This window comes from Microtus oregoni, unplaced genomic scaffold (assembly GCF_018167655.1).
Source record: "Microtus oregoni isolate MIOR12 unplaced genomic scaffold, Mior012 000003F_ref0000135, whole genome shotgun sequence".
NCBI lineage: Eukaryota > Metazoa > Chordata > Mammalia > Rodentia > Cricetidae > Microtus > Microtus oregoni.
Genome location: NW_024543062.1, coordinates 43,369,532 through 43,388,912, shown reverse-complemented (window position 1 = coordinate 43,388,912; position 19,381 = coordinate 43,369,532). Strand labels below are relative to the sequence as shown.

Below are 19,381 nucleotides of genomic sequence, written 5' to 3'. Positions count from 1 at the left end.
GCCTCCCTCCTGCATGCTGGAATAAAAGGGCCTGCACCACCAAGGTCTGGGTATAATTCATTTTTTTAAGACAGCATGTCACTAAAGTTAGCTTTCAGTGACTGGCCATCCTGGCATCTCAACAAATCATAGAAACCCCATGGCACTGGGATCATGAGTACTTCCTCAGCTTTTTCCTGGGCGAGGCATCCAAACTTGAATTGTTAAGCTTTTGTACCAAACACTTTACCTGTGGAGTCATGTACCCATCCTCCTTTCATCATTGTATGTCCTGAATTATCAAATGTATATTGATGAGAGGGAATGAGCTAGAGCCTGTATGTCTCCTGAGCATATAGATAAGAAGGATAAATGGACTCATTCAGTAAGTGTTCAGCGTTTTGGGGAAGTTCTGACTAGAACCATGAATGACAATAATGTTTAGATTGGACAGTAATAGAAATCAAGTCATTAAGATGGAAAACTGATTCATTCACATCCTCAAATTATGGACCCAGGCACAATAGAACTTTATACCTCTGTCCCCCAGAAAACAGTCTGCAAATATGTTCGGTTCAGAGTTTGGAACACAATCTAAATTAAACAATAAACAACCGTAGCAGCAAAGAGAAAATATCAGCTGCTGATTCAAGCACCCTTGTGGATGAACTTTCAAATAAATCTGTTTTCTTAAATGTTCAATACAAATTTAAGTGTGTTTTTAAATAAATCACTGTACAGATTCAAACTGGCTATTCAGCTAACAAGGTTTTGTTCTTTAAGCAACAAAGTATCTCTCTAATGTATCCAAGCAAGGAAAGGGGAAAGCTTTTGTTTTCTTTATTCTTATGGCACTGAACATTTCAGGGGCTGTAAATGCAGGATAATGCATTCCTGGACCCATCATCTGGTCACTATAGAAATGACCACTCCCCTGTTTGCTCTTGGTTTGTCTCCTTCCTAACACTTAGAGTGCCCTGTTGTGCCCAACTTATTTTCATATCCTTTCCACTTGGACCTGAGAGAATGAACAGGCAATCAACCAACACCTTGCTTACAGCAGAGCAGATGGTATCATTATGTGCTCTTTTGTGAACCTCAAGGAGACAGCCCCAATCTACTAACTACAAATAACATCTTCCAAGAAAGATGAGCAGGGGAAAGTGGTAAGTTCAAACTTATTTATGTTCACAAACTCTATTGATCCAAATGTCCACATCTACAAATTCTCAACTTTTAAAATAGAGAAGCACAAATTTCCTCATTTTTGAAAAGCTCTATCTCTGTTGGAATAGGTTTAGATGTTTGTGAAAGATTACTCACTATTAACAGCCTCCCCCCCGCCACCAGGAAAGAATGGAGAATCTAAGATACCATTGCATTAGAAAGTAGTTGATTGATTCAATACCCATTATTTTCATGAAGATGGGTTTGTTTTATCATAATGCTTACCTTGAATCTTTGTTGAGGAAAAAATAGTTTTGCCTTTTGCAGGGGTCTCCCACATGGAAAACATAAAGATTTGACAATGCACGCACACACACAAAATTGACAAGTTCAGTGGGTAAAGTACTTGTCATGCAAGTATGAAGGCCTGGACTTGGTACCCAACAACCTGGTAGGAAACCAACTGATTGGAGTTTCAGCCACACTTACTTGGGGCTCCCAGGCTGAGGTGCTCACTTAGCAGCAAATAATTGATCATAGCATTTGGGAGGCAGAGGAAGGCAGATCTCTGTGAATTTGAATTCAACCATGATTTACACAGCACGGTTCAGGACAACCAGGGATTGAGATTCTATCTAAAAAGAAAGAAGGAAGGACAGGAAGGAAGGAAGGAAGGAAGGAAGGAAGGAAGGAAGGAAGAAAAAAGGGGAAGAAAAGAAAAAGAGGAGAGAGAAAGAGAGAAGAAGAAAGGAAGGGAAGGGAGAAAAGAAAAGAAGAAAAGAAAATAGAAAAGAAGAGAAAATAAATAAATCATATAACTTTCTTAGGATTCCCACCAAGAAAGAACCAGGACATTTTCAACTCTTAACCAAGGTGCTCAAACACTTAGGCCCTCCTCTTGGACTCCTGATGCAATTCATCCAGGTAACAGTCAAGAGCTTCTAAGCATGTTTAGTGTGGCCACGCCTCTTTCAGACTGTACCCTCTGTGACAAGGAGCTCTGGTTTCTTGCAAAGTCACATTTGAGTCTTCAAGCACAAAATTAACCCTTTACTTCCCTACTTGTCTTTATTGTATCAGCATACAGTTCTGCCCAGGGAACAACAGCCACTCTTTAGGAGATCATGCATTGACAGCTACTTTACCCACACCATGTGCCTGTATGATCAATGTTTCTTTTATTCACAGTAGTACAATGGTGGCATTTAAAATCAACACTAAAAGCACCTTAAAGGTATATAATAAGTTGTCCTTGTCTGTTGTTTTATGGCTTTAATGATGCCTTAAGATATTAATTGGTAACCCAAGGAAGCTTAATGAACCAAAAATACACCTAATTCAAGCAGAATCTGCAGAGTGTATCCAGTTGGCCAAAGGAAATAAGGCTTAGCCAAAGACAGCGTGCTGCATTTATTGAGTTATTCAGCGGTGGTGAAACTCATCATGTGGACTGCCATTTGTCATCCCTAGCACCCATGGCAGGCATCACAAATCGATCAGGGAGCTCTCGGTGCTGATCAAACATAGGCTCCTGTGCATAGCACTGAGGCAGTGACCACCCCTTTATTAAATGTATTATGCAGAGGGAAATACATCTGATGTCCCTGTCTTGTTCTGAGGTTTTAAAGGTAAAGAGTGTAGAGCACTTAGCAAGGTCGTTTGGAAAGAGGATTGTCATAGAGAATGGTGGCATGGGGTCCCCCATCTGCCCACACTATAAATGATCTGTTCTTTCAGCTAGTATAACAACATCCCTGGTTTTGATTACCACACCAATGCAAGGAAAGGTGGGAATTTGTCATGACATTTCCCCAGGACTCTTAGTCTATGGTGCACTGCCTTTTAGGTGTTTCATCCTCTTATGGGTTTAAAAAATGTCTCCGCTTGGCCTCCACCAAGACTCCTCAGTTTTCTCAGTTTAACAGAAATCCCAAAGGAATTGAATTATTTGCCTTCTTGTCAATGCTTTCGGGGTACTTGCAGGGCAGTGAGGGACTAAGAGAGCATCAGTTATGTTGCTCATAAATCTCACTGCTGAAGAACAGCCCCTTCCAATTTAACTTCTTCAAGGGCTTTTATATGAATGCTATGGACATACATGAACCCTTAAGAAGCTTTCTCAAAGACAGATCAAACTAAAATGAAAGATGGATAGGAGATAGACAGACAGACAGTCAGGCTGGCAGGCAGGAAGACAAGAAGGCAGATGACGACATTGCGGGTTGTTATTACCATGTCCTATACTCCTCTCTGGGCTAAACACAGGAGAGACTACCTTGTGGTGTCACCTGCCCATGTTTATCACACCATATCTGTCACTTGCAAATTTGTGTTTTGGGCTCTATCACGTATGCTTGATGGATCTTTTGTTTATGTAGCTGTCTTTGAGTCATTTCTGCTTCTGTAAGCAACTTCCCACCACAAACCCAATATAACACATTAGTTGACCATGCTGTTGTATCTGTATTTTGCTTTGTTGTTGGTCAACTATATTGAGCAAGTAGAATTTTTTAAAAATGTCTCACCAATAATAGGGTCTTACGATAGCTATCCTGGAAGCCTCAGAGCTATATGCATCCCCACCCACCTATGAATGTTGTTTATGGGTTCTGTTTTTGGCAGGTTCTTTTCCTGATACCTTCAAGGAAGCTGGATATGAATGAAGCCATCTCAGAAGACCAGGAACATCTGTATTTAGCAGCTGTGTCACTTCTAAGTCACTTTCCCTGCTGAAAAGCTCAGGGCCTGTGAGAGAATTCAGACGTCCAATCCAACATGCATATATTCTGAATAGGTAGGGAGGAAAAGGCCAGGTACTCATGCAGATCCACAGGAGGAACACAGCTTACACTGAGGAGTGAAAATGGCTTTTAGAGAATGAGAATATTTATACATATACAGGAGCAAGAGATTGGGCAGTGTGTTTTTGAGAAACTCATAGGTCTAACACAGAGGTCCAAAGAGATGCATTTCTGAAATAATAAACAAGTTTGCTTCGGGCTAAGAGATGGATGCCAGGAGAGAGATGCTAAACTAGACTCTCAACAGGATGATAAAGTTCTTCATCTAAACATGTGAAAATATGAAGGATTTATTATTTACAGAAAATGACACTGAAAGTCAAGCCAGCTCCAATGCTTGTAGTGACAATGAGCAGAAAAAGGCAATTTTGACACAATGCTATTTGATAATTGCCTCTGGTAGTGTATTTATAAAGGGTTCATAGACCAGCGGGCTTAGCTATGTTCTCTAGTTATATTTACTGAGGCTGAATATTTCTTATAAGCGGTGGAGGTCTAGAGTTAGTCACTTTTCCTGCTGCTGTGATGAATTACTCTAAAAAATAAATTAGAATCTTCAGGGAGGATTTGTTTACTCTAGGTCAGTGCTTTAGGTACTATCCAGCATGAGAACTCATAACTTCAGGAGAGGGAGGAATCTCTTCATGTGGTCATATTGTTTTTGCAGTCAGGAGTCAGAAAGAGATGGAAGCTGGTCCTTAGCACCCTTTTCATTTTATGCTACCCAGGGTGCCAGACCAGGGAATGGAGCCACCTTTAGTGAAAATATATTCCAATTTCAATTATTATAATCAACATAGGTCCCAAAGGCATGTCCATAGGCCCATCCCCCAGGTGAGTCTATATTTCATCAAGTTGGAAATTAAGGATCAACCATTATAACTATCTTCTAGTTCAAGCCATTGTGGCTGAAGCACAGAGAAAGCAAGACATTAAGCCAATTGAGGTAGGGTGGCCTGTACTGATGGATTCATTTTCTTTCACTAAGTCATAACTTCAAGCTAACCAAATCACAAAGGGCATGCTGCTTCTCTCCCACTCCCCCAACTCTCTCTTTCTTTTTGTCTCAGTCTGTCTTTGACTCTGTGTGTGTGTTTTAGTATGGTTGTGTGTGTGTGTGTGTGTGTGTGTGTGTGTGTGTGTGATGTTGCACATGCAAAATCTAGAAGTTGGAGAAGTTGACACTGAGTGTTTGTCTCAGTTGTTTTCCACATTAATTTTATATTATCTAAATATGTATTTTACATCCCAACTTCAGCAATCCATCCCTTCTCTCTTCCCACTCTCTCTCTCCACCTCCCCTCTGCCCTCCCCATCCATTCCTCCTCCATATTTGCACAGGGAAGGGTAGGCCTCGCTTGGGCATTAGCAAAGTATAGTTTATCAAGCTGCCCTATATACTCAAGCACCACCAACCTCCCAACACACAAACACAAATTCAGGCTGGGCAAGGCAATCCACAATGTGGAATAGGTTCCCAAGAGCCAGACAAAGTACCAGGGCCAACACCTGCTCCCACTTCTAAGAGGCCCACAAATAGACCAATCTATACAACCATGTCATATATGCAGAGGGTCTAGGTTATTCCCATGTGGACTTCATAGCTGTTGGTTCAGATTCTGTGAGTTCCATGGGCCGGGCCAGAAGTTTCTGAGAGATTTACTTTAATGTCCCTGACCTCCCAGGCTCCTATAATCCCTTCTCCCTCTACTCAGCAGGACTCCCCATGCTCTGCCCATGGGTTTGACCATGGGTCTCTCAATCTGCTTCCATCAGTCACCAGATGAAGACTCTCTGATGACAAAGGAAGTAGTCCCCAATTCAATCACAGGAGAGGGCCAGTTCAGGCTAAGCATCTACATCCACCAGGAATCAGAGATGAGGTTGTCCTTGTAGACCCGTGGGAGAACATGAGCTTTCACTGGACCTGCCACCCACCAAAAAAAACTAGACTGGCTGGTGAATGTGCACAAGGGATACTTCTGTCAGCCCACCCCCACCCCCACCCAGTTCTGGGATCCCAGGCATGTGATAATAAGTCAATTTTTATTTTACACTTGAACTCAGATACTCATGCCTCAATGGCAAGCACCTTACTTGACTGAATTCAGCCCCAAATTATTTTCTTTTAAAAATCTATTCTCTACCCTTATGCCTCTTAAGACCAGACACAATTTTCTAAAAGTAAATGCACACTTATCCAAATGTTTTATTTAACCAAGCACACATATATAACCATGACATCAAAGATGCATATATATTGCAGTCAATTATTTTATTTTTTATTTGTGTATATGTATGTGTGTTGGTTATACTTGTGGAGTGTATAGTTGTGTGCATGTTCAAGTGTGTACCCCATGCATGCAGAGACTAGAGGAATTCTTGGGGTGTCCTGATCTATTACTTCCCATCTTACTCCCCTGAGAAATGATCTCTCTGAACTAGGAGCTAGCCTAACAGCCAGAACGCCATACCCATCCTCCTATCTCCAGATTCACAGCACCACTGTTTTCACATGGGTGCTGGACACTCAAACTGGATCTTGCTGGCAGCACAGGTGCTTTTACTCACTGAACCATCTTCATTGACCTTCATTAAGTTAATGCTTGTTAATATTTCAGAGTTGTGTACCTAAGAAGGCTTACTATGTGAAAGATGGCATTAAAATGGTGTATTTTACAGAATCCCTAGTATTTCTAATTCTTTTCTTATTGTGCATTAGGGAAATTTCAATCAGTTTTTGTGGTGATTATTTGTGCTAAAACTTGCCTGAGGATCAGAGTGTGGAACAAACCATTAGTTATCCATAGAGGCCAGGCAGTGGTGGCACACACCTTTGATCCCAGCACTGAGGGCACAGAGGTAGATGGATCTCTGTGAGTTCAAGGCTGCCCTGGGCTACGCTAGACTGATCTAATCTAAAATAGGAATAGAGCCAGGAAGTGGTGGCTCACACCTTTAATCCCAGTACTTGGGAGTTACATGTCATTAATTCCAACACTAGGAAGATGGAGACAGGAAAGGATATGGCTGGACAGATTGAGGAATATAAGGCATGAGGAGGCAGGATCTCAAGGTGTTCAGTCTGAAAATTCCTGCAAACAGAATTTTGCTAACTTTGGTTTGAGGATTCAGTAAAGGTAAAAGGTCTCTCTAGTGATTGGCTCCTTTACTTCTTCAATCTTTCAGCATGTATACCAGTAACTCCAGATTTTTATTATTAAGACCTATTAGAATTCACACTACAAGTTTTCACTTGGGAAATGAGCCCTATCCTGGGGGAACATTGTGGAAGCTGGGGTATGGGGCTAGGATAGATTTTAGATGATATTAATATGTAAAATGAAACAATGTGGGTGCAATCCTTAGGGTAAGGGTGTATAGGAAGGAAAAAGTCACTCCCGACAAAGGTAGAAAAATGTGGGAGCTCATGGTGCTTAGATGTGGAGAGTAAAGCAGTCATCACTCTGAGGGTTGCCCTCAACCAGAGGCCCAAAAAGCTGGTGTAGAATTTTCTCTTGCAGGGTTAGAGGATGTGGGGCCTCTATGGAGGTCAACTTAACATCCTTTCACAGAGCTATTGATCCGATATGCTTAAAAATGCTCTTGACAGTTTGGAGTAGTGAATTCGGTACAGCATTCTTATCAATATCAGCCATCCCTAATCCTACCCTCCATCATTTGGAAACACAGCACAACTATCTTATCACAGCTTCCCTTGAGGCTCGGTTTGCACCTGAAACCACATTCCTCAAAGAGCATGGGACTAGAATAGTAGTTCAATTGTTAAAGTGATTACTTAATATAGAAAAAGGGTTCAGTCTCCAGCAACATATGAACTAGGTGGGGTAGTACTAGGTTGATGCAGAAGAATCAGAAGTTGTACAGCAAGTCCAAGGTTCACTTGAGATGCATGAGAACTGGTTCCCATAAAGGAAACTGGAAGGATAAAGAGATTGGGAAAGGAAGAGAAAGAGAGAAGAGAAAGAGAGAGAGAGAGAGAGAGAGAGAGAGAGAGAGGAGAGGAGAAACTTATGAGAGAGTTTTCATGACACTTACTAGTTTCAGATCTTTGAGGAACTGTCTTCATGTTCTTCCTTTTGATGATGGGACACCATGATGGTCACATCCCAGAATAAAATGCAGTCATAAGCTAGAAAGTCCTTGAGTGGAGGAGATACACCAGACAAACATGAAAATGCACTTAGAACAACTTTTACAGTTTCTATTATGTCCAAGCACTCATGCATAAGGTCAATTCCTTCCCACAGGGAGCCTATTGTGCCATGACACTTTGGTGATCCCTCCCTCACATGTACATTTGTGCCTTCTCTGCTCTGCTTCATGCCCCGAGAGATTGGCTATGCAGTTCTTCTCCTGGGAGATTAACAGACTGATAGGAGAGGAAAAATGTATATTACCATATATTGCTCTATGATTTTGTTCATCCCAGATACCCTAACACAAGTTCTGTCACCAGCATCACGTTTCTCATTCACTTTTGGACATGAATGATAACAGCTTTTCACTTAGTACAGTGTGACCTACTTTAAGTTTCATTGTTTCCTTTTCACTTCCCACACTTTGGTAAACAGGCTCTCATTAAAATTCTTCTGGTTAAAAGCCATGTTGGTCATATCTTCTATTCATTACTGTAATCTAACAAATCAATTAAGTGTGTGTGTGTGTGTGTGTGTGTGTGTGTTTAGGTCAGAGAACAATTTGCAGAAGACATTTCTCTCCTTCCACTCTGTAGGATTCTGGGATGGAACTTGAGTCATCAGATTTGGCAGTATGAACATTTGTAACCGAAACAACTAGTCTATCCATCATCTATTCTTTCTGAGACTTCCCAGGAAACAATAATATAACTAAATTCCCAGACAACTCCTTCAGTTTTCAAACTCTTCTGCCAACTTCCAAGGAACAGAATTAAAACATTTTTCAAGCTTTTCCCATTTTCATTACAGACAATAAGGAGGTAAGGGTCCTTGGAAGGGAATGTGTTTCCCAAAGACTCAGCAGGTCCATAGCACAAGGGCTCTGAGTAAGGATGAGGGGTTTCAAGAGGTCAGGTGGAAGTAAGAATAGTAAGTTTGGGGATCTGGAGAGATGGCTCAGTCAGCGAAGTACTCAGAGCATAAGCATAAAGGTTTGAGTTTGATCCCCAGAATCCATTTTTAAGCTGTGTATGGAGGACACACTTATAAACCATCATCAAGGAGTTGTGGTTGAGTAGAGCTAGACTCATGGGGGTCATTGGTCACACAGACCTGCTGAATTGGCAAAACACAATTTTACAAAAAGAATTGAGCACTATTTGAGGAACATCACCTGGGGTTGTTATCTAGCTTCCCCACATGTGCCTACACACCCAGAAAATAGTGTGGGAATCGGGAATCTCACAGATCTTTTCCCACTGCCCAGGAGAATCATCCATGAAAATCCTTGAGCTTTGTCCTTAGATATTGAGGAACTGGGGAGAGGTGTCGTCTTCTGACTCGAGACACCAGAATCTGAGCACTCTATTCTAGACCCTGTGCATTTGAGGGAGTAGACACATGTGTATCATGATAGCAAATATCACAGGTTATATTCAGCTTGCTTTTGGGAAACTTTTTGAACTCCAGAAGAGTTTTTAATTATCATGTAAAGAGGGGAATGGAGATTCTGAATCCTAGCCCATAGTTCTGATCAGAAGTGAAAAGGTCATTCTGTAGTTCCCATAATAGCTGGGTTGTTTTCCCCTCTGTCCCTCATAAGCCTCGATGTCAGCATCAGAGCCTGAGCACTGTAAGCCCTAACAAGCCAGACTATGTCACCTGCTCTTGTTCTAGTGAAATACATTGTATACTGGAAAGCAGAGAAAGACAACTTACTCAATGTGACCAGACTGAGAATAGGTTGAGTGCCATCAAATCATATTTGCTTAGGAGACATTAAATCATACAAAGTAGCATTTAGCTAAGGAAGCAATGCATCCAAATACCCCAAACATAAGCAGTCTGCTAACCTGCCCTTTTAGAGACAAGCATGACTTAGGAGTCTAGGATGTCATTGTTTGTTAACAAAGGTTTCCAGCTATTAGGTCCCATTCCCATAGCAGAGAAGACAATTTTGGCTTGCAAACAGTCATTAGGCCCATCACTATACCAATGAACATCCTTCTAACAGGAAGCAGTAGGGAAACATGGTGTCACAATCACTACAACATCCTCCCCAGCCAAACAGTCCCTGGTTCTTTTTTTGAGAAAAGCATAATTTTGCCAGAAAGACAAGAAAATCCTGGCTAACAACTATAGGGAAACAATAACAGCAACAATAAACCCAAACAATACTGGTGTACTTGAAATTATTTTGACAATATCTGTACTGTGTACCTAAGTGGCCAGACCTGCACTCTCATGACTGTTTAATTTTACAAAGTGTGACCTGGGGCTGGTGTCTGAATGAGATTTAAGTATGATGGCATATCTAGAATGCTTTAAGCTTGGCATGTAAATAAGCTAGCACAATCCTCTACTCAAGATTGGCTCCTCTTTAGGCATTAGACAGACATGGAGATGATTAAACTGCTGTTATGAAGGAGCTTTGTTCTTTACCGAACTCCAAGTGTGCTGAGTAATTTCTCACTGTGAAGACATTATGTCTTTAACAGTTGCAATCCCTGGACACCGGTATCTTCTAATAACAGCAGGCCTACTTGTAGAAGACTTGGCAGCCTGTGTGATTGCAGTCACATCTGAAAGGGGAACTTCAACAGCTGCTCAGGACTGCATAGGCTACTGGTGCTCCCAAACACACATTCTGTGGACACAGCCTTAGGAAGCAGGTGTTCTGCTGTCACTAACTGGATTCTAGCATCCTAAGTTTGAATTTTGAAGATTTGGACCTAGAGTGACACATCAGAGCTTAAGATTACTTGTTGTTCTTGCAGACATACTGAATTCAACATTCAGTTCCCAGTGTCCACTTCAGGTAGTTCACAATGGTACTTTACATCAGTGCTCTATTTTCTCCTGTTCTCTTGCTTAGATGCTCTGTAGCGCCCTGATTCTATCGCTAGTTTACTCTGGTGCAGCGCTCCAGGTAGTGGGACTAATCACTCCATCCTGAATGACTAGACTTGCAAGTGAAAATTTCTCTTGGCCTTCTATCTTTTTGTACTATACTTTTTGGCTTCATATAGTGCCACTCTCTGATATGGGATCTCCTTCTGTATATGTGTTAGTTTTTTTATTTAGTGAACAAAGATGCTTTGGCCTATGGCAGGGGAGAATATAGCCAGGCTGGAAGAAATATATAAAGAGGGTAGGCAGAGTCAAGGTGATACCATGTAGCTGCAGAAGGAGAAAGACGCTGGAACACAGGAACCCTACTGGTAAGCCACAGCATCGTGGAAATACACAGGTTGATACAAATGGGCTAAATTAAGATAATAATTAGCCAGGAATATGCATAAGCTATTTGGACAGTGCTGTAATTTATATAGTTTCTGTGTGATTATTCTGGTCTGGGTAGCTGGGAGACAAGCACACAGCCTCTGTATACAACTTTCTTTTTCCCCTTGCTAGGGCCCCTTTCTGATGTGGATTACCCTCTGTATGCTGTGAATACCATCGGTTAATAAAGAAGCTGTTTTGAATCTGTGATAGGGCAGAATAGAGCTAGGTAGGGAAATATTAACTGAATGCTTGGAGAGGGAAGGTGGAGTCAGGAGATACCATGTAGCCACCAGAGGGGAAAGACACAAGCTATAAGCTAGAACCTTGCCAGTAGTCCATGAGCCTCAGAGTAAAATATAAAATAATGGGTATGGGTTGATTCTAGATATAAGAACCAGCTAGTAATATGCATAAGATATTGGCCAAACGGTATTGCAAATAATACAGCTTCTGTGGGATTTTTTGGGGGAGTCGGGGAGGCCTAAAAAACAAACAAGTGGCCTCTGTCAGCAGATTGGTGCTGAACATACAATTTATGGCATTTAAATATTTTAAGAATTTAGTACTTTTCATGACAAAGAGACACATCTGCTCCTGACAGCAGCTATCTACTTCAAGAGGATGATAGGCATTGAAGAGGCTCCTTGTAAAGTTTGCTGGCCATTTGAGCAGGAGACTCCTCTTGCTTGGACTGTTTGATGTTATGCTGTATTAACTGGACATGCAGGACCCACAGAGAAATGACTGCCGAAGTTTCCTAAAGAAGGTGAGACAGTCTTTTTGGGTTCCTGCTTCATGAAAGAGTCTGTCAAATATTTTGCAGAGTACATAAAAAAGTTACTGACAAATTGTCAATATAGGTGGAACTGTCTTTGAAATTTCCTGCTTCATGAAAAAAAGTTTTCCAGACACTATGGATCTGTAGGCTAAAGATGAATGCCTCAATGGTACAGAAGAATTTTGGGTGACTGTCCAGACAGTGAGATGTCTCTGTCAATTCTAAAGTTTTGGAAGTTGCTTACAATTCACTTTCTGTTTACTTAGGTAAAATTTCATCCTTCCGAAGTCTTTGATGGAGTTAAAGAATAGATAATTATAATTATAGATTTTCTAGTTATGATAAAAGACAAAGTAGATATAAATATTATAACTATAATTCTTGCTTGATACCTGTTTTGTTATATGTAATTTTACTATGTTAAAGTTAAAATCTTTCTTTTTATTTAGACAGGAAATGTGAGATTATTTGTTATTCCCCTCTGTATGCTGCGAATATCATTGGTTAATAAAGAAGATGTTTTGGGCCTGTGATAGGGCAGAATAGAGCTAGGCCGAGGGTGGGTGAATTAAATTGAATGCTGGGAGAAAGAAGGTAGAGTCAGGAGATACCATACAGCTACCAGAGGGAAAATATGCAAGCTGTCAGCTGGAACCTTGATGGTAGGCCATGAGTCTCATGGTAAAATGTAAAATAATGGAAATAGGTTAATTCTCGATTTAAGAGCTAGCTAGTAATACACTTAAGTTATTCATTAGGTATTGCAAAAAAATATTGCTTCTATGTGATTATTTTGAGAGTCTGAACGGCCAGGAATATGAACAAGTGGTCTCTGAATACACTCTTCTATCCCTAACAATTCAAAGTGAACCTTCTATGGACTCTACTCCTACCTCTCCTATTAAACTATGCTCAAGGGAGCTAGATGCCTTGCCTAAAGAGAACTTACCAGTTCTTAAGGTAGCTGGATCTACTCACTCAACTATTGTGTCTATCTATCTACTACGGTTCAGGGTTTCTAGGCTGCCCCTGCCCTCCTCATCACTATGGATACACACCTGTCTCAAAGTATGTCTTTACATAGTGACTGACCCCTTGCCACATCTCATGCACATAATAGACCTCTCATGATGACTCTGCTTTTTCCGGCCTCTTCTAATCCCCTATTCTTTATACATCCCAAAATGGTGAGTTATTGCTCTCCTCTAAGTTCTCATTATTGTCATCCTTCCCATTCTGACCCAAATCACCCTTGCCTCCTACTGTCAGTTATTCAAGACAGTACTGAACACTCACCCCTACCCCACCATACCAGAACTCCTGTCTATAGGATCTCAATTTCTCTCAGTCTTCTTTTTCTGTCTCCCACTTTTATTTCTATCACTGTACTGCCACACTACAGGATAATCACCTTTAAACATGTAACCAAATCATCCATTTTCACAGCTCCTAACAATTTTTTTTCCAGAAAATTCTCTAGGAGCACATGATACCAATACCATTATCCGCCACCAGCTGATCATGTTAATGCCTTCTTTCTGCTGTATGAAGTCAATACAACCCATGTCCCCTAGATCCTGAGGACAAATCATAACCCTTTATTCTTCAGCCCATCTGCGGGAAGTAGCCAATAAGAGAAGACAGCTTCCCCTTTCTTTCTAGCTGTCTTCAGCATCTGGAATGAAGAGCTAATTACCTAAAAGTCACAGGTGGACTGAGAAGCCCTGAGCAGGAAAGTTGACTTGATCTACCACACTTGTGGAACCTTCTGCTAGGGAGATTCACATACGAGACCTGCTGTTTTCTGCCACCTCCAGTGGTAGAAAATGGGAAAATGGGTCTGCAGATGGAATATTATACCTCTAAAATTTTTCCTTTTTCATCCTAAAAAAAAAAAAAAAACACAAACCCCAACACCACACACATACAGCTTTGAGCCCATGGAGAGACTGCAGCCCTTCAACTGTTTTGATTAAAGAACAATTCTGCTCCTGTAGATGTCTGTCTTGTTCCCTTCATTTCCACATTGCCTTTATCAATCCCCATCTAACATGTCACATTGATTACCCACAAAACAACAGTAAGTGCTGCAATGAGTTGTAAAAAATGTCATACATATGCCAATTAGTTCACCTAAAGTCAGCCAACAGACTTGCCTCCATTCTTATTTTACAACTTTGATATCTCCCCAAACATATACATTCTCACAACCTTATTAAGAGTGAGATAATTACATAACCAGCATGCCTAAAAGGAATGAGTTTGCATTCACTCTAGGTATCTCGACTGCCAACACAAGTATCTGCATTATCCACACTCTATAGACTCTAGAGTCTCCTGGGGGATGAGCCTCTGGTTATGCTTATGAGGATTATCTTGACAGCATTAATTGATGTGTGAAGACCCTTCTTAATTTTGTATGTGACCATTCTCTGGGCAGGGGAATCCTGGACCCTCTAAAATGGAGAATGTGCAGTTAGTCAAAGCATAAAAAAGTATTACAGTAGTGAGAAAATAAATTACAATACCCAATTCCCCGAAGAGGTGAAATTTTCTCATAATTCTCATTCTGGGAGAAGGCAAGGTGTGTGCTGTTGTGATTTTAAAAAGGTATCATGGGAGAAAAAGATATCATGTGACAGAACTCACATGGAGGATTTTTTTATTAGATGAAAGGGAATATAAAAGGGGGAAAAGGAGGAAGGAGACCTGTCTCTGGGGACAGGAGCAGCAGAAGGGAAGAGAGAGAGGCAGAGAAAGAGGGAGAGTATAGGGAGAGACAGCAAGACAGCCAGAGAAGCAGAGAGAGAAAGGAACAGACAGACAGATAGGCTGAGAAGGAGATAGAGAGATGGGATGTGTCCTTTTAATAGGGAACTAAGTGAATGTGCATAGGCAATGTTCTTAGTGCCTACTGCTGAGTGTGTGTCCTATCAGAATCCCTAGGGCAGGCCAGTACAAATGCCTGAATGCTAACATCTGGTGACAGCAGACGGGTTCATAGGGTAAGGGTTGTTCAACAAAGGAAAATAGATTTGACAGCTGTGGAAATTATGTCAGACTAGCTTCCTGCAGGGAGGCTCCAGTCTTTGATGGGTCAAGGATGGGCAAGACCACACCTTGACAAAGTGCTTAGTTATCCACACCCCTCTCCCTGAATTTAAACATAAACCTCATGTCAGTTCCCCTATTTTAGCCCGGGAATCTCATTGTTCCTCTTCCTATTGTGACAACTCTGTATTAACATCTTTTTCTGTCCTTCACTATTAATGTGAGTTGTTGGGAACAACACTTGAGCCGGATTTGTTAGGGCTGCTGGCTGCAGCAACAATACCTGTATACTTCATCAGTCAGCAGCCTGCTCATTTCTAAATCAACACAAGAATTGCAAGCCATATAAGATTCAGTCAAACCCCAGAAGCCTAAAAATAAATTTACAGCTCATCTTCCCTGACCCCTCAGCTTATTCCCAAACTTCAATCTAAACACAAATCAGACAACTGTCCCTCTCTATTAGCCTCATCTTCTGCTGTCATTCACCTGTTTACCTTTCCGTCCCTATGGAATAGTCAAAGAAGTATTCCAATTCAGTCTCATCAGAAAGTTCAAATAATGTGATGTTTTTTTTTTCTGCTGAATTTATAAGAGGTGTCCCACTTTTCTAACCACAAACTTGGAGAGGGACAAAACAGTAAAAGACATTTTATTAAAGAAAACATGTTTTAGGATATAATTTTAGAACTTAAATAAAGATATAAGACCAGACAATTCAAATCCTTGTTAAATAAATGATTTGGCATTCAGAGAGGTTAAGTGATTTCCCTGAGCTCAAAAAGCAAACATTTCAAATTTGATATTATATTAGGGCATTAAAATTTCTAGTCAAGTTTCCATTATCTCTTACTAAAATCCATTTTTTAACACTTCCGCAATAAGTACACAGATTAAATAATGGCCTATAACTGGGGACAGAAAGCATATATTATAGAGCCTGCATTTAAAAATCTATGTACTTCCTCATGAGTAATTAAGACAAAATATGAACTTGTTTTATTTATCAATACTAATATCAAAATTAAAATCTCTTATCAAGTTTGTGCTTTTCAAATTTTATCGAAATGCTTCAATTGAAATCAGTGGATTCTTTGTGTGTGAGTGTATATATGTGTACATATGTATATGAATACATGTTTATATGTTCTCACGTGGAAGCCAGAGGTTAACAATAGATGTCCTCCTCCATCACTCCCACCTTATATTTGAGATGTAGAGTGTTAGTTACTATTTTATTGCTGTTGAGAAACACCATGTCAAAAGAAACTTATAAAACAAATAATTCAATTGTGAGAATGATTATGGTAAAAAGGGTTAGTCCATGATTATCATGATAGGACACATGCTTGCCGGCAGATAGGCATGATACTTGACTAGTAGTTGAGAACAAAAATTTGATCCAGAGGCATATATGGAGAGAGACTAAGAGTGAGCCTTTTGAATTTAAAAGCCTATTTCCAAGTAACATGCCTCCTTCAAAAATGCCACACCCACTCCCACAAAGCAATACTTATGAATCCTTCCTAAAAAAGTACACAAACTGGGAACCAAGAATTCACATGTATGAGTCTATGGAAGACATTACCTTTTAGAACAACCACACAGGGTCTACCACCAAACCTGGATCCCACCCATTTTGGTAGAATAACTATAGAAAAATTATTTCAGAGCCAGGGCACTGGAATTATAAAGACATGTCCCTGTATGCAGCTTTTCCTCACAGGTTCTGGGAGATCAAGCCCAGGTCCTCATTATTGCATGTCAACATTTTATTAGTTAAGCCACCTCTTCAAGTAAGCTTGGATGGTTTCTTGTGACCTTGTGGGGAAAGTCTTTCTTATTTCCCTCCACTCTGAGGGACATTGTCTGTTCTCATCTACATCTTACATTAGTGATACTACAGATGTCTGACAAGAGTTTTGCTACTTTGAAATCACTATGCCATTTACTCACCAATGGATTAACCTATATTCTTATTTTGAATCTTTCATATCTCCCCTAGACCCATAAATTCCATACCACTTTATAGATGATGTGTGATTTCCCTCTCTGTGCTGTGGTTACCATTGAAAAATAAAGAAACTGCATTGGGCCTATAGCAGAGCTATAGGGGAACAGAGCTATGTGGGGAAAACTAAACTGAATTCTGGTAGAAAAGAGGGCAGAGTGAGAGAGACGTCACGTAGCCCCACCGGAACCAGATGGAACTTTAGCTAGTAAGCCACAGCCACATGGCAATACACAGATTAATAGAAATGGGTTAAATTAATACATAAGAGTTAGCCAATAAGAAGGTAGAGCTAATGGGCCAAGCAGTGATGAAATTAACGTAGTTTCTGTGTGATTATTTTGGTTCTGGGCAATTGGGACAAATAAGTGGCCTCCCTACTACAAATTGATGGACTAAATCTATATAAAATCTGAGAGGGCTTGAAAAGAAAATATATACACTAAAAAGCAAAGTTTAATCACATTTATCTTCCCAAATAGGCTTTGCTTGCTTGTGGCATGCTGCAGCTCCTTTAAGAAATCAGTGGTAGCACACACACACACACACACACACACACATAAAACCATGGTTTTCAAATGCTGGCTTTCTGGGTTGTGCTGCTGGTGTGAACTCTGACTCTTTCTGGAGGTCTACCTACAGAGCATTTGATTAAAGTCTGTGAGCAGACTGCTACAACTTGCTTAATGTCAACATAGACTGACTGTATACCTAAAAATGGGGCTATGAGCATGGCTCTCAGAGACAGCGAACAGCTTCACAATGCTGGACTGGGCAGGGAAAGTAGACAGTGCCATATTTACCCTAGTAATGCAGCCACTTAAGTTCATAAGAAGGCCTTAGCGTTTTAAGAAGTGCTCCTGGACAGTAAAAAATTACAGATACACTATAGGACAGATTCAGACATAAAAGACATCTAAATGGGTCACAGTCTTAGAGAAATGTGCATAGGCTTGGGAGAGAGAAGAAAAAGTACAGTACAGAGAGTTGTACAAAGAAGTAAATGGCTTTTTAAAAATAAAACAAAGTCTTTAAAGAGAGTACAGACAGTCATAGAGTAAAAGGAGTAAAGAAAAACAAGCCGCGTAAAGATGGAAGATGCAAAGAGAGTCTGGATTATGTACACTATTTTGTTTTCTTTGAAATTTTTGGCTGCAGAGAGACCTTTGATTCTGGGGATTGCTAAACTAAACTAGCATGTATATTATAAAGATATCTTGACTTCAGAATTTTGGTCTAAGGATATGTTGCTTTGGAAAAGAGGTTCTTTTTTTTGTTTCCACAGAGAATGAGAACCTGTGCATTTTGTCCTGATTAATATCATTTGATGGACCAAGACCCCTTGAAAGATTCCCTTAAACATTCCACAAAAAATTACTTCATGAGAGAGTGGGACATCTATCTTTGGGTTGCAGCATTTGTGATATTGATCACCCAGGAGTGAATTAAAAATGGGTAACTTTGAGAAAGGTAAGAAGATTTTTGTTGAGAAGTGTGCCCAGTGCTACACTGTGGAAAAGGGAGGCAAGCCTAAGACTGGACCAAATCTCCATGGTCTGTTTGAGAGGAAGAGAGGTCAGGCATCTGGATTCTCAGATAGCAACAAGAACACAGGCATCAACTGGGGCGAGGATATCCTGATGGAGTATTTGGAGAATCCCCAAAAGTACATCCCTGGAACAAAAATGATCTTCGCTGGAATTAAGAATAAAGGAAAGAGGGCAGACCTAATAGCTTATCTTAAAATGGCTACTAACGTGTAATTCCACTGCTTTATTTATCACAAAACAAATATCTCGTGACTTTTAATGTGTATTGCAATTTAATTCATACACCAAAATTCAGATCATAAATGGCTAACAGTGTTTTGTTGGACAGTCCTGATTAAGTAAAATTGATTTGTAGAAAAGTGGATATAATCTTTTTTAAAAGTAACAACTTCAGTTGTATAAAAGCTATCACTACTCTCCCTTTCTCAAGAGAAGATAGGACTTAATTATTAAAGTTCTATTTTCGACAAAGTTTGGGGTATCACATCAAACCTATTGAATGGTTTTATAATTAAATTTATATAATTGGACATATGTTTAAACACTGGGGAAATTCTGTCACCATCTCAGAAACAAGAAGACTCTCCTTTGTTAAAGTT

The 19,381-nt window shown here is 40.3% G+C and overlaps 1 protein-coding gene across 1 annotated transcript; it reads left to right on the top strand.

Moving 5' to 3' along the window:
- The first annotated feature begins 18,683 nt into the window (after positions 1–18,683).
- Positions 18,684–18,995, top strand: LOC121446193 (cytochrome c, somatic-like). The gene has a single exon (XM_041648672.1). The coding sequence runs from the start codon at positions 18,684–18,686 to the stop codon at positions 18,993–18,995; it is 312 nt and encodes a 103-aa protein (XP_041504606.1).
- The last annotated feature ends 386 nt before the right edge of the window (positions 18,996–19,381 follow it).